This window comes from Falco cherrug, chromosome 4, assembly GCF_023634085.1.
Source record: "Falco cherrug isolate bFalChe1 chromosome 4, bFalChe1.pri, whole genome shotgun sequence".
In the NCBI taxonomy this organism is placed as follows: Eukaryota; Metazoa; Chordata; class Aves; order Falconiformes; family Falconidae; genus Falco; species Falco cherrug.
The window spans coordinates 48776225-48800701 of record NC_073700.1 but is presented as its reverse complement, the minus strand read 5'-3'; the positions used below and the strand labels follow the sequence as shown (position 1 = coordinate 48800701).

General features: G+C 48.0%; 1 protein-coding gene across 1 annotated transcript; it reads right to left on the bottom strand.

Moving 5' to 3' along the window:
- Positions 1-257: 257 nt before the first annotated feature.
- On the bottom strand, positions 258-21846 carry PIAS4 (protein inhibitor of activated STAT 4). The gene is made up of 11 exons (XM_055706959.1): positions 21701-21846; positions 18029-18464; positions 11998-12082; positions 10181-10222; positions 9679-9769; positions 9219-9347; positions 9027-9132; positions 5581-5654; positions 5262-5422; positions 1637-1767; positions 258-719 (listed from the first exon to the last, which is right to left on the bottom strand). The coding sequence occupies exons 1-11, from the start codon at positions 21725-21727 to the stop codon at positions 514-516; spliced, it is 1488 nt and encodes a 495-aa protein (XP_055562934.1). The 5' UTR covers positions 21728-21846; the 3' UTR covers positions 258-513.
- Positions 21847-24477: the final 2631 nt, after the last annotated feature.

The window sequence follows — 24477 nt, the reverse complement described above, 5'->3', positions numbered from 1 at the left end:
ACTCCCCCCTCCCTCCCCACCCCGGACTCACACGTCCAGCAAAAACTTTAGATTAATTAAGGAATGGTTATTTAACAAGACGATAAAAATGCACACAGCTTTGGAGATGCACGGGAGTTAGATGTCCTGTAGATCTGCAGGTGAACTCCACCCATCCAAACCGTCCCAGGGAAGGGCAGCGGAGCGCAGCGAGCTGCAGACCCGACCGCCTGGCTTAAGACACTTTCCTTCCTTCCGACTCCAGTTCGGGGTCAGGCTTTGAGTGGGGTCATTTTCCAACCAAGAAGCAGCTCAATGGTTTGTTTCTCGTTTGTGGTTTGGTGGGTTTTTTTCTTCTTTTTCTTCTTCTTCCTCTTTATCTTGTTTTAATGATTAATTTGGAATAGGAAAGTCAAAAGGAGATCAGGGAGGGAGGGAGATGAGGTGGGAGAGGACATTCTCCCCCTCCTCCAGTTTAATAAGCACCAGAGTATTCAAGTCTGTCCATTCTGAGATTCAGAGCTGCTTCCGCAGTCAGCAGGCAGAAACTAAACCTTTCTCATAAGAGCAGCGTCGTTTTGGTTGGGGTCCCTCATCATCATCATCTTCTTCTTCGTCTTCCTCCTCCTCTTCTTCCGATGACGAGCTGTCCAGTGTTAAATCCACAACATCTGCAGTGGCCTTGCCATTCTCACCGTTACTGTTCGGAGTGGGCAACAGCCCGTTCACATCTGAGGAACCTGAGAGAGGCGGGGGAACAGAGGACTGGTCAAGGCTCAGGGGACGCCCTGGCACTCTTGGTCTCTCACTGCTGCGCGGTACTTAGACGAGCCCAGCTGGAAGGGACCTACAACGATCACCTTGGCCAACAGCCTCAGGGCTGGCCAAAAGCTAAGCACGTTACTAAGGGCATTGGCTGACTTGACTCTTAACATGGAGCGGCTCGGGGCATCGCCTGCCTCGAGGGAGCCCGTTCAGTGTCTGAGCACCTTCTCGGTAAAATGCTTCCTCATGTCCAGTCTGAAGGGCAAAGGGGCACACGAAACACACTGCATCCAAGCAGCCACCTACAAAGAGCCGATGCCACAAACCTAATGCTCTCTCTGGGGTCAGAACTGGCTACAGCGCCCAACGGCACCTGCACCACCCGCTCGGAAGGCACCTGCCTGAGAACCAGGAACCGGCTCAGCCGAAGCAAGAAGCTGCACGACCGCACCGCCAACCCCACCAGCAGACATCGCCCCTGCCAGAGGGCCCAGCTGCACAGGCTGCCCCACAGACAGCCCTGCTCGTCAAAATCCTCTTTTCCCACAAAAATACAGTGCTGTTCCGGGCTGGTCCTGCCGATGACATTCTGGGGGTCGTTGCAGAGGTGCACAATATGACAAACGTGTTCAAAGCCACCAACAACCCAGCTTCGCTGAACAACCCCATTTGGGCTGGGCCCTCCTCTGCAGGGACATGATGCGCCCTGGTGGAGGCTGCTCATTCCTGGAGAGGCTGAAACCGAAGGGGCTATCCACAGGAAGCTCTCCGAGAGTCAAACTCATGTTAAGGTATCACTCAGCTTTTCCCAAGCCAGTCAGGAAACTCTACCTTTGCAATTTGGGCCCATTTCCTACAGTAATTTAAAGTCTTTAGCCCCAGAGATGCTCACCTAGAACTAATATTGGACACTGAGGGCTGCAGCTCCGCTCTTTCTCGGCTCTGATGGGACACCAGGAGCCATCCACCAGGTACTCTATTTCATCTGCATCTTCACATTCCGTCAGGATCTTTGACAGCAGCCTGGACAGGAGAAAAGATGCCATCTATTAAGCTCAAAGCAATCAGCAGAATGCATTTAGCGACGGGCCATCAACCTGGATCTTCACCTTAAACAGCCCTAAATTTACAAGAAATTTGGGGTTAGAAGAAGGCTGCCAAACAGATAGCCCTTGCAGTCAAGGGCTCGTTTTATTTCCCATAAAACAAGCACAGGTTCTGACAGTGCAAACTGTCCCAGTCCTTGCTGACAACGTACCTGAACCATGAACTAACATTTTAATTATGTACAATTAGAAGACAGCTTTGCCTCTTCACCCAGTTTCCCAAGTCTGTGGTACCGCTTCCAGCCAGACGTCTGATGCCCCATCTAGAGCTATGTCAGGGCTGGTGCAGGTATGTTCACACCAAGGCATTAGCAAAAACCAAAATATCTTAGGATATTAGGAAAAAAGCAGTTCAACAAGCAGCGCTTCCCCTCCTTCCTATTTTTATTTCCCAAAAGCTCCACAGCAGCCACCAAAGCAATATAAGCAGCCTCCTGCAACAGAAAAACCCCAAATCCCAAAACATGTTCACCACTGAAAACACACCCAGCATAGACACCTCGCTGTCAGCCACCTCTCATTGCAGACACTAACCAGAACGAGGCCCTTGCTCAGTGTCTCAGGAACCAGGTACCTGCTTTATTCTGACACGTCCCACCGTTTGCCTGGTATGTTTATTCGGACACACTACTGGAACCACAGTTCTGCAAAGCCTTGTTCACTCCTGGACTTGAGCATTTCCCTTCAGTATAAAGAAGAACTAACAACAAACATCTTACAAGCTGAAGAAAACTATCTGTGGCACACTAGCGGGATAAAGTTTCTGCTTTCTCCCTGCTCAAGTAGGAAATGTGTTTCCACAGATGGCCCTGTCATCCAGCCTTCAAGGCTGTGATTCCAAAAAAGCTGACAAGGCCCAGAGGATCTTGGACTGGACCAACCAACTACCTCCTCAGGAGCCTACACCCCTTTTTTTGACTAACAGCATCCAGCTGTGATTGCCAGGTTCCCTCTCGCTTACTTTCAGGGAGGTCTGAAGACTACCTTCATCCAACAGAACTGGCACCGAAACCCAGTCCTGAGCACTGCAGAGCAGGGACAAAGAAATCTGCTGAGCCTTCACTAGTGGCGGCCTCCTCCTCCTCCTCGAGGGACACATGCATTGCTGACCTGTGGAGGTTCCACAATCCAGCCCCTCGTACCTTCCCCTTCAGTCTCAGCAGCCTTGTTAGAGATCTCAAAGGAACTGGATTTTCCTGTCTGTGTTGGCTGGAGGACAAAGCAAACAGGTTATCTCTGCCTAAGCTGCTTCAGACTGTCTAAAAAGCCACAACTCCTGGATCAAATCAGTACCTACAAACGCAGCAATGCTCAGAATATTATCAGCCTGGCCCTGGGAATATACCACCCAGGCGGAGACTTGTCTGCTCACTTCACTGCCTTGTGTGCCAAGGGAGCTGGATGCACCTGAACAATTCCTCTAAACTCTTCCTACTTTTGAGGGAACCTGCATTAGAGATCAATTAAACAAGCCACGAGGGTGGAGATCATTTTCCTGAAGCCAAGAACCATGCATCTTGCTCCACCAGTCCTCAGGGTTGCTCTCAGCTTGGCTAGCACCACTATGGACATCAGTGGTCCCAGCCCATAAAACAGGCTCCCTGTGTTTTGAGGCAACAAAGCTTCTTCTCGGGGTCAGGTGGAGATCACTGTTCACATTAAATTCACTCCTTGCTCCTTCCCTTACTCTTGGACAAAAGCCAGGCAAATTACTGTGCTCTTCTCTAGAGATAGCCTCTGGAACCCACATTTCTGGAGCTGACGAGCATCGTTGCCAGCTTTCTGGCTTGCCTCAGGTGGCCCCTACTGTCAGCCTAGCTCGTTCTGCAGTTTGCATACAGGACACCATCCACCGGGTCTGCAACAAGGAGAGGGAGATATCCTGTTTTTTTCAGGCTAATCCTCTTGGCACACAGCTGCATTTTTAGGCTTTCCAGGATGAAACCTCACTCAGACATACGAGCATCACCTCCAAAATGTTCTTGTACTGTTGAACTGCAGCACTCCAGCTCTCCTAGCTTATGGCGAGCCCTCTGCTCCTCTCTTTGTTAAAAACACAGAGCAAGCTAACTCTCGTCCAGAGATATGGGAAACATCATTCCCGTACGGACTGAAAACTAAGACAAGTTGAGTGCCAAGTCTAAAGCAACCTTTCCCCAGTTCACAGCCGGAGAACTCTTGGCAGGGCTTGGGGCATGCATTTCTTGCCTCACCCTTTTCCAAATGCTGTTTGGAATTTACTTTGCTTTAATTCCCTCCTGTGCTTTTACAGGACTACTCCAGCTATGCCACATTCAAAATAAGACAGTAGAAAGAGAACATCCCTCACACGGAAGAGACAGGGGCTGCCTGGCTGGGAACACTGAGGATGGGGATGCTGGTGTGGCTCCGTCCTTCTGGCCCACTACAGGGCAGACAGCAGCCCCTGAATGGCAGCCAGACAGAAACACAGGGCTGGGGCAAAACTTTGCCATCTGCTCTTCACAACCCCACTCTAAAAGTGCTGTACCAAACGCCTGCTCCCTCCCAGCACGCCCCATTCATCTGACGAGTGCACCGGTGTCCCCTCCCACACCAAGGGGGATGGCAAACCCCAGCAGGGAGTCCCCTGAGCACCCCAAGGTCCTGCTGCAGAGGCTCAGCCTGCTGACAGGGATCGACCAACACTGGGTGTCTCCAGAGGAACCAGGGTGGAAGGCCCAGGGACCCCAGGTAGATCTGCAAAACCTCTAGCCTGGATAATATATCCAAAGCGCTTTAATTCTGTCCTTCCAGTGCATCTGAACCTCCTGCTTCCTTCCCCTGCAGGCATGCAAAACACAGAAACAGCTCCGCTCGAGGCATCCTTCCCATCTAAGATATTCACAACGGCCATATAAATTGTACTGCAACAGTCACACAGACTGTACAAAACCCAAATACTGCATTTGTACCTCTACCTCAAGGGCTGGACGTTCTGTTTACAAGCTGGCACAGAAGGTCCCCCAATCAAATGTACAGCGTGCCAAGAACCGCTTGTGAGCTGATGAGCGCCTCACACCAACAAGAAAACAGAACAATGTTTCCTATCAAAAATCATCTTATCAGGTGCTCATAAAGTGGTTTATTCCATGCAGCATGGTATCTGTCAACCAGGATGGCTAGTTGTGCGGGTTCACCAGCCTGATGAAAAAAGTGAGGCAGTAAGTGCTTGATTCTCAACATGCTGTAGTGTAATCCAAAGAAGTTAAGAACAACAGACAGTCCAGTCTTGCTCTAACACACCAAGACGATTAAAGTCAGAATATTATGCGCCAGCAGAATAAGGTTCCAACTTTGTTTCAAGGTGAGCTTCAATCAGAGGCACAGACCAAAAGACAAGATGTCACACCTAGCAGAGGAAGAAAGGGGTTGAGGACAGTACGGACTCACCCATCAATTATTAGCTGGTCATAGGGTGCTGGTTTGTCACACACAGGGCACATCCATGTGGGCTTTTTCTCATTCATCTGTAGGTAGAAGACTGCATCAAAGCACTGCAGATGTGCACAGGTCTCCGCCCGGCACGGGACTGACAGCCGCATCTTCACTAGCTGTTGAACCAAAGAGAAGATCAGTGATAAAAGCCACCCAAGCAATCACCAGACAGTTCTCCTCCTAAGCAAAAAGGTTCGTTAGTTTGCGAAGCTGGTCTGGCAGCAGAATAGGGTTTCTTGACAAAAACAGACTAAAATATATTGCCAAGACTTACCGGACAGATAAGAGAGACACGAACACCTGTAGTGGCAATTTCACTGTCTGGATCCAAGCGCAGCTTCTCTTTTACTGCAGTAAGAGTAGAGGGCACAAAATGTAACAGATGCAAACTCAGACCCTAGAAACATGTAGTACAGGTCAAGCAGCTCACCGACAGCCCTTGGCTGCATATGAGTCATTTTCCCCACAGATGACAACCTCTGTCAGCCAGGGACAGAGGACATCAGAGACAGAAAACCGTTTGTGTTGGACCAGCCTTACGCAACCTGCAGCGCTCAGTGCAGGCGCTGCTTGGCTAGGCAAAAAACCTCACGGGTGGCGAGGCGGCTCGTGGTCTACAGCCCAGCTGGAGCACACTTCTTGGTCGACCAGGAAGCTCACGTTTTCATACAGACCTCCCGTCCCAGCGACCCAGCTCTCCCAGCCAAACGGCACATGCTGCCTCCCATGCAGGCAGAGCAAATGAAGGAGGCTGAACCGACTCAGGCGTCAGGACGAGGGCATGCTACCTGCTAGCTACTGCTAACGCTCTCTCAGCAATGCTTCCACCTCTTACTTACAAGCTACAGGCTCGCAGCTGGGGTACACAGACAAAATCATGCCGCTGACCAGCTTTGTCGTGTTAATACCATACCAATGGAGCAAACCGGGAGTTAACTTTGTCCCAGTTTGGACGGGACTAAGACACCCACATACCTGAACTTCCCACAGGGAGGGAAAGAATGGATGGATAGAGCTCTAGCACATGGCAGGACTTCGGGAACGAAGTCAGTTTAGACTTTACTGGTTATTAGCATAAGGATCATGGATTTTATTCCCTTCTGAGATCAGTGGCAATAGGACAGGGTTAACTGTCCCCTGAAATGCAGAAAAAGCTCCTCCTCCCCGAAGTAAGCAAACATGGGGTACAGTCAAATTGACAGGAAACCACATCCCATCATTACCCCATCAAATAAACAAGCCTCCTTTTAGTGCTACCAGGCTGTAACTCTTCCATTTATATGCTGGCCAGCTCATTTATTCCAGCAGACTGTTTCACAGGAACTACAAGCAGACCCAGAGGTACCAGGGCAGACAGCTCAAAGAGCAAGGCAGCCATGCAAAAACAGTCACAAGCAGCGATCCAGCATGTATTTGGAAAGAATCAGATGTTAGGAAAGGAGGTAGAGAACCCTGCCCCCGCTGCTGCATCCGGAAAGGAAAACCCAGAGGAGCTGCAGGCAAATCAAAAAGAGCAGCAGATGTGCAGGTCCCACATCAAGGTGCAGAATCACCATAAAAAATTAGCTTTACACTACTACACAACTCCTAAAGAGTAGCTGCTGCTAACACTGCTGTCTGAAAAGGCCTTTGACACTTCCATCACCATTTTTCTTTGGAGCAAGTCAACCATTTATTTTGACCTTTTCAGATCATAACAAGATGTCTCCAGACAATGAGGCTACATGCAGTTTTGCAACACACAGCTCTAATTAAAGAGTGACTTCTCAGATGTGAAATTTCCACAAGATTACAAGATTTGGTGTTGTTTTCTTCACATTAGGAGTGTTTTCATCCAGGCTTAATTTTTCGTAAAGTTCTTTGTAAGAGCATTCTGTGTGCATCAATTACTATGATGCATGGGAATGAGAAATGGGCATTTTCTAGGACCTCCTGATTAGAATCAAGATGCCTTAAGACTGCTTTTGGACCCACAGCCATGTATGTAAGCACCTCTGCTTTCAGACAACGTTCCTATACAGAAGTCAACAGAAGCATATGCAAAAGATGAGTCAGCCCTGAGATGCAACCAAAGTCAAAGGCTAGCTCTAGTGAGTACTGAGGGATGCTGCAACGAACGTGATATGGAAACATTTGCAGAACAGACCAGAGCTATAAAAGCAAAGTTTACAAGCTACTCGTGCTTGCCAGTTTCAGATGTCCAAACAACTTCCAAGCAGTAACTAGGCCAAAGGAACTGAAACAAGACAACGTTCCTATTTGGTTAAATTTAAGGTCACTAAATGCAATTTGCCTCTGCCCTGAAGTCCAGCCAGAGCTGTTAGTTATCTAACTCAGCAGAACTGGAGGCACACACTTGTTACCGAGTGGAAAAGGCGAGAAAGCTGCTTTCAGAACCTGTTTGCCGCTCTCAGATTGAGTGGCCATCCTGCACGTGCTCGCTTTGAAGGGAACAGCACAGACTGCTCAGCCTGGTGTCAAGAAGTGTCAGAGAATGAGAGGATCCTCTGCAGTTCGGGACAACTCAAAAGCCAGCTTCTGCTCAATTCAGTTAAGGTTCTGGTGAACGGCAAAAAAGGGAGCACAGCCAGAGCCTCAAGCTTCTGAGAATGGTGGATATTTAACAAATGGAAATTTTCATTTCTTATGTCAACAGGTAAGTGCTAGCTGTCAGAGTGGTCTAATATGATCAAGACTGCCGTGGACGCTATTTGGTGTGGCGCAGAGATACAGAAGTGTTCAGCATCTGCTGCAGAAATGCTGCATTTCACACAAAGATCAAAAGTTTGGCAGAAGCAGCCATGCATTAGGTGCCTGAAGACTGGACATGCCTGAAATCATCATCTCCCCTATGAACTACAATCTACCTTCAAGATCATGTTTCTTATAATTGGTAAGAGTTGTCCATGATCTGAATAGTATGTTTTAAAGACCATTAACGATCCATTGTTTTAGCTCTCCCATGCAGCACTGAACAGTAAGAATGCTCTCTCTACTCTCTCCAGTAACATTAAATAACTGGAAATCTACCAGACCCATGAGCTGCAAGTCAGATTCTACCTCAGCAAGGTAATTTCCCCTCATTTTCAATAATGTTTTGCATTTGCCTCATACCACAATGATTTACCTGAGTGGTCTAGGATAAGCATCTCTCAGGATCATCTCTTCTCTGAAGTTTTCAACGCATATGAAAGTGCTGGTGGTGAAATCCCACTGCCAGCCCCTACGATTCACAGGGGGTTGGGGGCAGCAGGACATTTTCACCAGGATCCCTTGCTCCAGAAATCTCCTTTGGAAATAGTGCGGGTCAAGGCCGAGGTGCTGTGGTAATGTTCGCCAGCTCATAACTACTCAGGTGAAGGCATGAAGGCATCGCGTCAGAACGACACTGGCCCTCAGCGGCACTCACCACGATACGACCTGGGGACAAATTCTAAATCCAACTAAAGTGATTCAGGGCTTCTGCAGAGCCACAGGAACCACGCACTGCAGAAGCACTGCACTTGCACACAGATCTAGGGCAATTTCACACGACTGACATAACAGCTTCACAGGTCTGTTCAAACACAAAGTGTTTTTATACAACCAGATAAAAGAAATGGTATAAAACTTGGCAGCAGATCCCAAGCACATTTTGAGCAGCCTGGCTACTAGGAATGCTGCAGTCTGACAGGCATACAATGGGCCTCCCCGAGCCACCTCACAAGCAGACATACTCACCAAGAGCTTTGCAGAGTTCCGGATGTTTGATCCCAATGGTTTTCAACCTCTGCAGCAGCTCCGCTGAGGTCATCTGCCGCACTAAGTACAGCCCCACGGAATAGCTCTATGAGACAAGAAAGGGAAAGAATGAGCGAGGCTGCTCTTGTGCACTCGCTCGTGCAGTCCTGTGCAATCTCCTCTGGCACGTACCTTCCCGTAATTCCCCCAGGTAACGGTGATGCGGTTCGTCGCTGCAGACAAGTACATGAGATGGGTGAGGTTGATGGGACGACAGGGCCTTTTAGGTTCCACTCCAGGTTTGTTTGATGGATAGTAGCCCTAAGGCAGAAAGATTAAGTATATATAAATTTTTGATGCTTCTACATGGGTACATCTATTCATCAGCTTTGCTAAATTCTACTCACCTACAGTTTTCAAGGAGGGGGTAGAAGGGAGCTGAACAGTCAGACCAAGCACAAAGTAAAAAAAGGAACAAGACTTTTTGCAAGAACAGTTTATTAGCAACATAGCTAATCCATAGCTTTAAACTAAGCGCTGCACTTTTATACTTTGGCTTCTTGTCTGCATTCATCAGGAAACCAATTTCCTTCTAAATTACACAAGTCCTTCCAAAGTTGCAATGTCACACCTTCTGGCTGAGCTGACTTACCGGCACTGAGCAGTAACTATGATTCACTTTCACTGCAATGTTCGGAGGGTACTGATCCTCCTGAGGAGAACTAGTGTCTGTGTAACAGATTCTGTAAAGAAACGACACATCTCTCAATATCCCCATGCGGTTTGCATGTTCAAAGCTCTCTGCACATCAACAGGTACCAGCAGCCAACCATCACCACACCAACCCATGCTCCCTCATCTGGCCAAAGCAAAGCCAATTCCACTCGGCTCTCCCAGATCGGATGCAGACTCCATACCTGGGCAGCAAAATCTGACACACTGCTGTTTGCTATTGCAGCACTAACTCAAGCAGTACACGTAGGCAGAGGTTAGAAAGCAGAGTTTAAGATGCTTGCGTTAGGCATGTGAGCAAACAACTTACTGCAAGTTATCTTGGTAGCTACAAAAACCACACTGAAAGTTACTTTTGGTAGTGCATTCCCTCCTCCCCTGTTCTCTACCTGATGTTACATCATCCCCATGCTCAGACATACCTTAGCACAACCTGAACCGATTTCACACCGGGTTGCAACTCCCTAGTAAATTAAAGAAAAAACAGAAACTTCAGATTAATTATGTTAAAAAAACCCAAACAAACACCACCCACAAAAAATCCCCCAGAATAACCAAAATCAGCTGTCGCTTTTGCCAGGCTCAAGAGTTTTAGTTTTTGTTTGTTGTTTTTTTTTAAGAGACCTTTAACAGAATTACTTTACAGAATTTTATTTAAATTGTACAATTCTCCCTGAAACTATCAGTGGTCCTGTGATTTTTTTTTTTCCTAATGCACCAACCTACAGCCTTTCTCTGGGTTTTCAAAACTGTAAAGGTGTTGGGTGAAAGGTATCAATTTGCTCGGCATCCTCTTGCTGATTTGTAAGCATTTACAAAAACTAGGTTTTAAGGTCAGGTCTATCTGACAGCATTCTTTCAAGATTCCCTTTGTTCAATTATTCAGCTAAAGGTGTTTGTGCAAATCAAGGAACCAAGTATTATGGCACCAGCAGAACAACTGTGAATATTGCTAACTTCAGTCAGCTACTGATAACAGGATTTCAAGTGGTATCAGGAAAGAAACATACCACAGAAAAAGGGTATTTTATTAGGAGTCTTTACACAAAAGTGTAAAACATACTCTAATTTTGCACAGGACACAAGCCATTAGATAAGATCCCAAAATTACTCTTGATTTGCCTGTGAAAGTGTTTCCCACTCCAGTTCAGTGTTCTAGCGTACATGTTTTGATTCTGGCAGTGGAAGGGATGGAACCTCAGTTCAGCTGACAGACAGGAGCTGATGTGGCAGTTTTAGATCTGGGGGGAACACATCTGGATACCACCCACAAGCAGTGGAAGATGATGGACCTGCACTGAGTGATCATTCAAGACAAGGAAAAACTTATTGTGACTCCCGATACGAAATATTTCAGTCGTGTAACTGACAGTGAAATTTTTCTCACAAGTCTGAATATATGGAGAAAAGAGCATCAAGAATCAGCTACAACACGTGTAGTCTTTTATCACCCTTAAAGACTTCCGTAGTATATCATTTCCTTTCTGTTAAGTTTTCAAACAGCTTCCCATGCACTGCTTCTGTTGACCTACTGGGATCACAACAGTAATCAAGCACTGGATATTCAAGAAACATCATATTTCTCCAACTCTATGATAACAGTATGATTTTACCATAAAGAGAAATATTTAAAAGGTTTTACGCTTAGCTTTGGAGGACCTCTTCTGCATCATTGTCCTTTCACAGCAGCAAGGACAAAGGGAGCAGGTCAGTAAAAGAGGAAGCGTTCCTGCCTGCACTGACATCTCTTAGGCATTTCATTGTGTGAATCAAAAGTTGTATCACGACAGAGGTCAGGGTAAATCCTAATCGGTGCAAGATGTTTTCTTATGCAGTTACTATAGCATCCTTTACCACAAGGAATCCTTCTTTCAGATGCAAACAACGTTACATGTATAGCTTTTGAACTTTTCATGCAAAGAAAAACCTGCAAATATTCACAACACAAGCTCAACAGAGAATTTAGGTCATCAACGATTCCATACCGCTTTTCCTGCCCAAACGGACTATTCAAAAGCAAGATTAGAGGAGCAGAAGTGAAACTTAGGGACTTAGATGGGTAAAACTGTACAGCTCACCTCCCCCAGAGCTATCTGCTTCACATGAGAAGTAGCCTGTTTGCTAATATCTTCAAACAAACAGTGTTTCCTTGCAGAGAACAAAAGCTTCCACAAAGAGGGAACATGGAGGAATTATACAGCTACATTTTCTTGAACTGTTAATACCCAATGCAAAGTACCTGGAATTTCTGATCAACTCCACTTGTCTTGGTGTTAATGCAAAAATGCATGGACTTTCCTGAAGCTTCTCATTATTCTGTGGAACTGAAGAGGAAAAAAAAAAGATTGTACGTCAAACTGATAATATCTAGTTCTTCTTGCATTGCTAAGCACAAGGTGATTTTTTTATGTTCTGAGCTATGTTTATTTCCAAGTCTTGTTTCCTCCCATTCTGCACAAGAATCCCAAACATCATGTGTTTTGGTAAATCTACCATTGATTACAGCTTTGCTCATTTATTGCTTGCCTGTTTCGCTAGTTAGCACACCAACAGTCCACAGTGGCTGTGGACCTGCTTTTTCTTTTTTATTTTTCCTCCCCTCAAATAATCAATGAGCCAACAATCATGTGTTCACATAAGAACAAACCATAAGTGATATCACAATGTGGAGACTAGAACCAGAACTAGAAGCAGAAGAAGAAACCTATGCATGACATGAAAGCATGAAAATACCAGACTGATCAGTCTGATTCTGGAAAAGAAAGGAAACAACAACAACAAAAAGATCAGCTTAGATAATTAAAAAAAGCATGTCAGAAAACAGCTGGAAGAGACAAAACATGACTTACAAACAGGTGACCTTGAGGGTGTATTTATAGGTAGGGCGTTAGAGCAGTTCACTTTCAGAAATACTGAACAGAGAACCCAGCATTAGTTGTGGCTTTTTATCCATTGATAATTTTAAGGTCAAATGCATTTAACATGGTTAAAATGAAGCTTGAGATGTGAAGAACTTACGTTATGATTTCTGCTCCATACCTTTTAATAAATTCAAACACGTTAAGTTTTATTCTCAGTACACGTTTCCAACTGAAGTGACCCTGAGCTGGTGAAAGTCACAGGACAGACACAAAGAACACGAAGTGATAAAACAGCTTTTTTTTTTTTCTTCTCCTTTTTAGCAAGATTTGGGTGTTTTTCTTTGCATCACTTCAACTGCTAGTTTATTCAAAGCCAACATACCAGAATTTGAGAGGTAGGAAAGTGCACTTTATTGTCTATGAATAAGATGAGATGAAGGAAGGATAAAACTTCAGCAGCTCTAAGATCCTGGAAGACACAGTGACAATCTGATTCACTGACTACAGACACTTTCCTTTGGTAACTCAGCTTTTAAAATGAAAAAGGTGCTTTCAGAAATAATAAAAAAAATGGTATCTTTATGGACTTTTAATTTAATTCCATTTTCCATCCAGATGTCTCTTGACCAAAACCAGCGAGAAGTAAAGCATTTCATAAAGACTTATTTTTAGAAAGTGATTAATTAAGAACAACAACAATTGTTTTAATATTGTTGCTTAAATAACTGTCTATAGATATGCTGTTCTGCTGATTGTTCAGCTACACAAAGACAAAGCAAACGTGATTAGGAAAACTGAGAAGCTTTTCATGTTTTATTTTGCATTTATATCAGCCCACTCTTCCTTTAAAAAAAAAAAAAAGGGGGGGGGGGGGGGCACAAAAAAGGCTGAAAGCAGGCTGCCCACAACACTGGCTGGCACCATCAAAGGATGCCATCAGTGATGGAAGTCAAACCCTGTGAAGTATCCACCAAAATTACTATCACCTTGCCAGAAAAACTGTCTAGCATCAAAACCAGCACACTTCTGAATTGCAAACCAGGTTAATTTGCTCGCTTCTGTGACACACCAAATAGTTGCTGACAACACCTGAAGTGAGTACTGCTGGAGGCTGAAAGACTACCACTACCACATACTGGATGTGATGGCAAGTTTGTACAGCAGCCCTGGCTGCAAGGCATCAGCTGCCAATGGGCTACACAGCTTGACTGTGCGACCACCGTTATGGGAGAACAAAAAATACAGTCAGGTGCTGATGTTTCTCTTCAGCTACTTTACTAGCTCTCCTCTTTGTGTGTGAAGCGAAATGAGCAGCAGCGGCATGTGCTCCCCATTTTCTTTATTTCTTAGTTTGAAAGTCTCTTCTCCCGGCAAAAAACGAGGGGTACTTCTCAACTGTGCTCCAGAAAGCTGCTGGAGAGTCACATAAAGCACTCCAACATTACCTGGACAAGAAACAGCTGAAGGGAAATCAAAAAGATATGGACTCAGGATGTGTCCATTCATACCTTGTTGCCAACAGCCATCAGAACTGGATGCTTTGGAGAAAAGAGCAAGAGAGCATGCCCTGAGAGACTGGAAGAAAAACCTCTCCAGGACAGACCTGCGTCAAGACCCAATACTTCAATATCTTAATGCTGGATATAATAAGCCCAAACTCCAGGAGATACAACTTTAGGGTACCTAATCAGCTGTTCATTTCTTTACTGATCAGCCAGAAAAAAATTCACAGTTTTTTAAAGCTAAATATTTTAAGATAACTGAGTTTCATCCTTTTTTCAGGACAGATGCCTCAGCACACAGCTCAGCTCCTGGACTTGTAAGACCGCTGCTGGGATCGATCTATTTTAACAGCTGACAATAGCAGGAAATCAATTTTTAAGACTGAGCTCGATCAGCAGTCCTCAGAATGAGTCAAGACATGAAACTTCCAAAACCCAAAAGGACTTGGCAAACCATATTCAAGACTTTAGCTCAACGTAGCTGCAAATGATTCCCATTCTGAGAAGGCAACCTCGCCAGCAGCTCTCCATCCTGCAGGCCAGACCTGCCACTGATTTCAGGGTTTTAGGGTTTACCTGCACCAAGGTGTATTTTTGGTTTGTTTTGTTTTTATTTTAAGGTGTAACATTCCTCACTACTATACCTATTGGTCAAACTCACTAAAAGCATTAATACCCCCAGGAAAGAGCGATCATATTGTCATCACTGTGACCAGAGATCCCAAAGGTTGATCAGGCAGAGATGAGCTGCTGGCAGGAGACTTCTGTAGGGCTGGGGAGCTTGTTGTGAGTCCTCCTTCACACCCCCACACCTCCAGAAGAGCCCACCTCAGGGCACAAGACAATATACGGGTGGGCTTTTCTTTTTTCCTCCTTGGCTATCAGAACTACTTTGACTCGACTGAAGGGTATTGGTGTTCGTGCAGGTTTGGGGAGATGAAGTTGATTGGTATGGCATCTTTTCAGAAGCAGTCATTTTAACGCATACCACGGTTTGTTTAGGTAGCTATAGCAAGTGTGAGCATGTGCTTTTGTGGGGATTCCTTGGAGATCGCTCAATGCAGCCGTGTTTGCCCTGCAGTTGGGAGAAGGCAGCTGGCTTTGCCACAAAATCGGTGGCCCTGTTTACAGTCACTAAAGTCCAGCTTCAGAGGAGGGGACTGGAGCAGCAGTTTTACCACCCACACATGAGAGGGGACCAACACCACGCTGCAAGACAGGTGTTATCAAAGGGAAAAACTCAAAACAAATCCCGATTACATTGACAGTGGCAGGACCTCCCAGACTACATGGCCTTGTGCTCCCACAGCTGCACTGCAAGCTCTCCTTTGGTGTGCCTCCAGGAGAAGATCAGAAGCTTCAGTATCTACAGCAAGTACAGGCTGCCACAGCTAACATTCACAACAAAAAAAAAAATCATTCAGAATGCCTTACAGCATGCCATTACTGTCAAAAACTGTATTCACACTGCTTTACCCAAAAAGGTGCCAGAGGATAAGTACACTTATCAGCAAGGTGCTCAGAAACCACAGAGCTCACACAAATACTCCACTTGTTAGCTACTTAAAATACAGTGCAGCAAAGATATTAGTATTCACTCCCTCTAAAAAGGTATCTGATCAATCTTAATTTTAAGCCTTATCTACCCAAGAGAATTGCGGCAATTTCAGTAAATTAGAAGAATTCTTTCATGTTGACATCCTTAGACCAAACCAGAAAGCTGCAGCAGAAGCTGTTTTCATGTAGATAACTCAGATGCTAAACTCAATACCTAAATTGTGTGCGCAGTTACCAAGTATGAGACATTAGCTGGTTCATAACGGACCTAATTTATCTGCTTTTAGCTGAAGCCACCTTTGTCTATGAGTATAATAGTAATTTGATAGTTCTTCAGGGAATCTGCTTGGCTACAGACCAAATCAGGCATCCTCACCTTTGATCTCAAGGCAATAGCCTCAAAGAAGCAAGAGAGCCTTTTTATTACGAAAGATGCTTCCAACTGGAGCCTGGAACACATAAATTAACCTTCCCCTACTCCCACCGCAGCTATACGCTTAAAACACCTCTTTGGTAGCCCAGCAAAATGGGGTACTACAACAGCATCTGGGTGTTTCTAAACAGATCCAAGGTCTTAAATCTCTTTTCAGGTACATCCACCATTAAGGAGTTTCTGAGGCTGACGAGAAGCTTACACTTGGTCCAGACACGGAATGGGAAATCTGGGCAACAAAGCATGGATCTATGCAGCTTCCATATGGAAAAACACTTGATTTTCCTCAGAGCGCTTTGTCTTACCATCCTTCCACACTAAGCAGAGCCCCATGTAAGCATAACTTCTAATGTGGAAGTTATTCCAGCACCTGGCTGTTCCAGGTAGCAATGGGGAGCAGCTGATACCCATGAAGTGTTGAAATAACCCCAGTTTTACAGAGAAACAAATGCTTATTATTCACATCGGCATAGGCAGAAGGAATAGTTACTGGTCACCAGGTTGGGAAAATTAAACAAGCGTCTAGAAGACATTGTTAGGTTCTGAACAGCTGACTGGGACAATGGAGACTGAACATCTGTTCATACCCAGCTACTCACCACCATTAAGCAGAAAACGTTCTCATCAAGAGGGAGAATGAGTCAAATATGCTTTAGGGAACAAGCTGACCCGAGGGAGGTGTCAGCTAACAGAGGTGAGATACTAAATTTAATGAGACCTCGGTTCTGATCTGATGTAGAAGATTTAATGCCAACTTTTAACAAAATCTGTTAATCACAGTAAGTACACCACAGCTCTTTGCCTATCACTGGATTTTCCCACATCTCAAAAATTTCTTTTCCTTCAAAATACTACATTTGCGTTTCTGACTAACAAACACCATCCCACATTTAAGACTGAACTAACCCATTCTTCAAACAGCATTTAAAATTTTTTAGCTTTACAGTGGCAGCCACCCGTCAATGACTTTAATGGTCACAGCAGTAACATATTTAATGCCTCCAAATGAAGACAAAAATTACATAAAGTCTGATTAGTCCTTTTTTTTTGTACCTGCACAATCACATCTCCATCTTTTTCCCCCCCCTACAATTCACATGCACATTTTTTTCAGCAAAGCCAGACCAGCTTCCCAAGCTCTAGGTTCATTTAGTCGTGAAGCCTGATATTACCACACTGACTTTATGAGACACTGAGGCTGAGCAGACTACAGTGATACCTCTCCTCCGTATACACTGTCTTCGCTACAAGAACGCTATATTTAACATCAGTGACAACACTCGCTGTTTCTTAGAATTAAGACAATGAAAAATCAGTCTCCTAACCCTAGGGGTGGGGAAATCACCTCTTCCAGTTTTCCTAGCCTAGCTGCCCCTCAAAATATACACCATCATGCACAAATAATTATGACAAGCACAAAAAAAAAAAAAAAGTCAGAAATACTATTTCATGTGCACATCCACCCTCTTTCATCCATAGGGGGCTTTAAGTCAGGTATTTTAAGCACTGAAAAACAGCATTAGTGTAGAATATGCCAGCACACATGCGACACCAACACAGATTTTCCTCAATATACTGCCACATTACAGAGATGGAAGACAGATTATGATTCGCAACATTGCAGTATTTCCAATGAAGGATATGTAAACCACAGCCAAACAAGACAGGCTTTCAAATTACATCTCAAAGTGACCGTGTTTCAGGTCTACAGCAAGGGAAAAAACCCTAGATCTAAATATTCTTTAAATTCTAAGCATGAGGGGAGAGAGGTGGGCATTCACCACCATGTTAATCAGTCTCTCCTTCTGTCACACAGATCCTTGAAAACACTGTCACCTTTTTGACACTTAAACTAGGTTCATTTTTCTTCTCCCGGACCGAATCCATCATGAATGCACCAGCATATTGAAAACTCACCTAATTCTGTTGGCTTCAGCAGTTCATCCAGGGTTGTATAGAAGGGAAGTTTCACCAGTCGAACTTCAGGCTTTGCAACTTTGGGTGGCAACCTTCCCAGTCCGTTAAGGTACTTCCCATAGAGTGCAGGATAGTCAATATTAGTAGTGGAGATAGAAGTCCGAGCAACGGTGCTCCCGCGGTCATACGATGAATGTATGGAGAGTGCCTCAGGAGACCGGTGCTGCTGTGGCTGAGGGTGTGCGACTTCAGAGCTCTTCTTGGCATAGCGAGTCTCATAGAGCTCCTTAATTTTCTTGAAAACCTCAGGGCTGCAGTCAAATTGAACCAATTGCAATGCTCTGGTGACTAGTTCGTGTTTAAGTCCGCTTTTACTCCTGCCAACAAAACCCAGCAACATCTGAAGATCTGAGACTCGGAAACTCATCACCATGTTCTAGGGGATAAAAAATTAAGAACATTCTTACAGTTATAAAAATTCAAAGTGTCAGTTCTCACTATACTCTATAACTGGAATCCAAAATACTAAAAAATAAATTGCTTATAAGACAGACACCAAACTTTCTGTTCAAATCAGCTGTTATTCACCTGATTAGCATCCCATTTCCTAGCTACTTGTTTGAGCAAAGCAAATACAGAGGAGACCATCAACTGATATATCACCAAAATCAGAGGAACACCACGATAATCATCAAATTAGTCAAAAATAATTTGTCATAAATGCTAAGCGTACTCAAGACAGGTTGACTGGAAACAAGAGTGGCCACAAAGGAAAACATCTCCAACAGTAGGCCCACCTCCAAAACAGCACGTCAACTGCTTTACCACAGAGGCTCAAAGCATCCAAACTTCCCAGGCAGTTTTGGGTAATAAAAACTTCATCAAAAATGGTATTAGTGTAAGGCAAAGGAAGAAAGGGAACATGAACTGGAAGTCAGGTGATATTTAAGTGAACTGGGGCCACCAACCCTTTCGCACTGTATTTCTGTACAGGCAAAAAACCCTCAGAAACCTTTCAACATATACAGGATCTTTAAAAACATATAATGTATTTTAGGCTATGGAAAGACATTAAAAGACTGTTAAAGAGAGAAATATGTTTCCCTGAGAACAATGCCTCCAAATTCTATTTGGGTGCTTTGCCAAGTGCTCCCCCATGATCCCTACCAGCAGCCGCCTTGCTGTTGCACTGGTATTACCAATTTCAGTGTTTCAATAAGCAGTAAAATAGCACCTTCATCTTCAAAAATCTACTCTCTTGCTGTGGAAACTCAGGTGGCCTGCAACTGTCAGCAAATTCAGAGACTATACTATACCATTCAACAAATTTTCATCAGATTAAGAACTAGAAATTATTTCTGTTAAAATTACTGCTAGAGCCTGGTCAGACTTAGGTTTCAGTTCTCTCTTACGACAAAGCAGCCTTGTGAGTGCACAAGACAAGCTTATCAAGTACGTATCTTTGAAAATTCAAGTTGCCCTGAAAATATATTTGATAGGTATTCATTCAATATCCTTCCTGGTTTGTGGGAAACACAAGAATTCAAGAAGAAACGCAGCCACCTCACAGTAAAAACCAAAACAACAAAAAAACCCCAAAGCAGCAGAGATACAGCAGGTCTCTCTCCTCCCCAACCTATACTTCACTCTTGTCTGAGGATTAAATAAATAAATTTTAAAAAAGCATAAAAGTCAGGATTTCTGTGGAAGTTAACAGTAGCCTTATAATTTCCTTCAATAAAGCAGATACAGATATTTTTTTTTTTAATTAAATTACTACCAACTCCAGAAACATTTAACAGCTGTTTTTGCATGTGGGGGAATTAGACTAGAGAGAAAATGCCATTTTATTTTCTCCTTTTTCGTGAAATCTGTCATTTCTGGAAGCCCAAAAGATGTTACATAAACACCACTGTCTGTAGATAAAATTTTTGGTAGCTGTGATGTGTCCCAAAATACCTTTGGTGAGAGAGGGAAAAAAGGTAGATAACTTTAAAGAGGAGAGAAAGGATGTTTAATTGCTTGAAAGTCAGGATTCAAGAGATCTCGATTCCTATCGCTTCCTCACTAGATACCACCCAAGCAATCTTTGAGAAATCTAGTTTCTGTATCTCAGTATTCTTCAGCTACAAAATGGAGAAGCGTATTGTCCCCTCTGAGACACTTTGAGGATAAACAGCATATTCGCAAAGATAAACACATCAAGGCAGCAATGCACACCAACAGCATGGCACCAGGGAAGTCACAGTAGTGCAGCAGACAGGTATTCCTGCGCTCCCTGCTCCTACACCACTGGTCACTTGGGACTGTTGGGGCCTAAAGCAGAGTTTGAGCTTGCAGCCTTCTGCAGTTTACGTTTTGAAGAATTTAAGATCCAGAAGGATGACCAGATTTAAGCAGTAACAGAAGAAAAAGCTTCAGACAAAAAAGAACGTCACTGAGGCTTGGACCTGCATGATAATATGAGCAGTAGGGAGATCACCACTGAGATCATTAATGCTAAAGTCTATTCCTCCCCCTGAGGAAACCTGGCGTGCAAGAGGCACAGAACCCATCAAACACCCGCTACGGGGGCAACCACGCTGCCTTGGAAGCGCATCTCCTCCTCCGGAGTCCTGGGCTCAGCACACAACACTGAGAGGGGCCCAAGAGCAAGGAAAGGCAGTGCCTCCTAAAACAAGCCTCTCCAAATCTTATTTGTGCGGCCATCCAGCCACATCGTCACCGATGAGCTGATCCTGCAGGCACGAAACACTTCCCAGCCGTTGGCATTGCTCCAGAAGCGCCCTCAGCACCAGCCTCCTCACGATGTTGTTAGATGAAGCCCACTCAAGTGCCGCCAGCTGGTCCTCCGCACTGCTGGGCACCGACAGCAGGACACAGGGAAGTCCTGGCTCCCAGAGAGGTGCCAGCGAACAGCGAAAAGGGGAGATCCGAGGCAGAGCAGGGGGCCTCTCCACCCCCAAGGCACAAGATGCCTTGGAAGCCCCACACAACCTCGGGCACGTTTGCTGCAAAGACCTTTCACTTCACCCCGCCACGGAGGCCGCCCCCAGCCTCCCCGCCACAGAGAGCCGGGAGCTCTGCCCCTGCACCGGGCACTGCCCGTCCCGCTGCCAACCCCAGCCACGGCGGGGCCAGGATCACCCGAGCCTTCCCGCCGGGCCCGTCCGGACAGCCCCGCTCCGCCAGCCGCGCCCCCCCGCCGGCCCCAGGCGAGCGGCCGGGCCCCGGGCACCACCGGCCGGGCCTTCGCGAGGAAGAGGCGAAGGCCCGGGGAGCAGGGGAGGGAGGTCCGCTGGGCAGCGGGGGAGACACCTGCGTTAATTAACCACTGGGAATTAACGGCGGGGGAGGCCGGGGCCCGGTGCGGCGGCCTGGGGGCAGGCGGCTCCCCGGAGCGGCGAGCCTGGCCGGGCCAGGCCCGAGGTCCGGCGGGGGCCGCGGCCAGGCCCAGAGCCGGGGCGGGGCAGCCCCTGAGGTAAAACGCGGGGGGGGGGGGAGGGGGCGCAGTCCCGGGGCGCCGCCCCCCCGGCTCTCTCCACTGGGGCCAGGGCCGAGACCGTGCCGGCCGCCCCCCCGCGGTCCCCCCGGGCCGGCAGCCGCCCCCCCCCCGGCCCTGCCTGGCCCGGCGCAGGCCCCACCGGCGGGGTGGGGGCACGGCTCACTCACTTTCGCCTCCACCAGCTCCGCCGCCATCTTGGCCTCCAGCGTCCACCGCGCCGGGAGCCGCCGCCGAGTCACGTGACGCCCGCGGCAGGGGAGGGACCGCGCCAGGCGCGCGCCGCCCAATCCCTGCGCGCCCTCCTCTCCTCGAGGGCCGCGGCCCCGCCGCGCATGCGCACTGGCCCCGCCCCGCCTTCCCGCCGCCCTTAAAGGGCCAGCGCCGCTGTAAAGCGGGGCGGCGGCCTCGGCGCTATGCTCTACGGGCGCGGGGTCGGGGCTGCTCCCCGCGGCGAGTGGGACTGAGAGCCAGCGGGCAGGCGGCGGCGCGGCTTTCCCGGGAGCGGTGTATGGTGCCCCCAAAATGGCGTCAGGTGGATGCCCAAGGCCAGGCCCCACCGCGCCAGGTGTCGGCTCGGGCCTGCCCGGGGTCCCGCTGCCTTGTGCAGGCCTCTCCGCCGGGCCCTGCTGGCCCTCCCCACTGAGGGCTGCGCTGGAGGCAGCGGGCCCTGGGGGTGGCACTGGGGGAAGGGCTCCCCCCCCCCCCCCCAGCTCCCAGCCCGGTGCCAGGGGCTTTGCTTTGGCCCTGGGTGGCATTGGCACGCTGCGGCAGCTTTGTCCAGAAACTGCCAAGCACCAGATCCAATCACTCCTGGTTTTGCTGAGAAATGCTGTGGAAGAGCAGGTGGCTGTTGGGGGCTTTTCTGAAGAGAAAACACTGCGGAAAATCCCAAGCGTGGTTCTGGATGGGTGCCTTAAGAGAACCCCCCAGGTCACCAACCCATCCATCCTTCTCCTCACCCCACAGCTGCCTCCACTTGAACTTGAACTTTTCATGTTGGATCTTGGACCCCAGAGCTGCCAAATGCTCCAATGGCCTCTGTTAAGGGATACCACTTGCCCCTGCGTGCCTGCTTCAGCGGCCTTGAGAAGCTCCCACTGTGCCTTCCCTGCAGACATGCTCCCTGCCATGGCACGTGTGGCATCTTCTGGCCAAACCCAACTGTTCCATGGTGATGGTGGCCCAGAGATCCCTCAACTCTCCTGCACAGGTTTGTGCCCCCCATGGGTGCTTCAAGAGGAGATGTTCTCTCCAATAATTCATTTCTTATTAAAAATACCTTCTTTGTAGGTAGAAATTATTTCTCCTAAGCCTGATACTGTTCCCCCTGGGGTCTGGCTGCTCCATTTTGAAGCAGCAAGTGCTCAGCGGGGTCCTCACCAGCTCTCGGCTGAGTTACCAGGAGGTAACCCCAGTAGTCAGGGTGAAATGCTGCACTGGGAGAGGTTTTCCAGCACATTCCTTTCCCTGTCATCAACCTCATAAGCTAATTAAACAAAAAGGCAATTAGTCAGTTTCCTAGGCAGGCTGGTATGTTAATCAGGTTCCCCAGTGTTCCCTTCCAGTCTGGCAAAAGCCAGTATTGGTGCTAAAAATTCAAATGATTGCTATGGAAACCCCAACAGCTGATAACTCATCCTGTCACACCAGGAGAGCAGGGGGCCAAATCTCTCCTGGGTGTAGCTCCACCACCATCCTGCCAGTCCCTGCCTGTGACCAGTGGAGGGGACATGTGGGCTGGGGATGTGCCGAGAGAATTTGGCAGCAACCGTAGCTGCCAGGCGAGGTGGCATGGGGACAGAGCAGCTTGGATTTGTGTGAGCATTCTTACGCTGCAGCCAATGGAGGTGGAGCAGTGGCCTCCTGCGGTGCTGAAAAGAAGGAAAAACCAGCAAAATATTTATGCTGTGGAGATGGAGGTTACATTCCTCCTATCTGGGGTCCCTCTGTCCTTGCGCATAACCTCCCTTTGACCTGTTCCTAACTCTGGTAATGCTATTCACCGCACAGAGCTTGAGATTCCCAACTTGCTGGGACAATTGGACAGGAGTCTGGCCCTTCCTTCCCACGCTGGGTTGGAAGAAACCATCCTGAAATCGCGTGTGGGGTCTTCCTTGGCCTGGCACAGCCATTCCGTGCCCTTCGGCAGGATTATCCTGGTCTCTGCCCTGCTGCGGCACGAAGAACCACGCTGTGGCCCAAGGAGCAGGTGGGCCGCTGGGCTCCCCAGAGGGACCCAGCAGCACAGTCCGGGGCTGCAGGATGAGGCCCCGTGTGCGGAGCAGCACCGTGCGGCCACCCCGGGACCCCCCCGGGACCCCCGAGATGTGGTACGGGGGCGATGAGGGCAGGCAGGGACACATCGTTGCCCGAGTTCTGTCGCTGTATGACGGCCCTCTGCCCGGGAGCAGCCCGGGGCCGGCAGCCCGCAGCAGGGTGCGGGGTTCCGCGGGTGCTCCTTACCCCGGTACACTCCCCGCCGGGGCCCCCGCCGCGCTCCTCCCGACCAGCAGGGGGCGCTGCAGTGCCGACGCCCCTCTTACGGCCGCGCCGGCCGGCGCATGCGCAACGCGGGGACCCTGCGGGATCGGGGCGGGCAGGGGGCACCGGGCGTACCGGGCAGCGGCGGTGCCCGAGCGGCGTTGGCAGGATCCGACGGTGGTCGGTACAGGTGCTCGGGCCGCGGCTGACATCGGGCTCTGCCCTACCGCCTCCTGGGCTCTGCTGGGGCCGGCGGCGGGGACTCTCATCGCTCTGGCAGCGCCGCCGCCCCGGGGATCACCGTCCTCAGCGACTGTACCGACCCCGGTCCCTCCGAGCCGGTTCCCAGCCGAGTTACCGGCAGCGGGTGGGAGGAAGGACCTTCCCCCGCGCTGCGGCCCGAGCTAAGCCACGGCGGGGCGGCGCGGGAGCCGCCGTCCCCAGCTGCCCGCAGGCCCCGGTG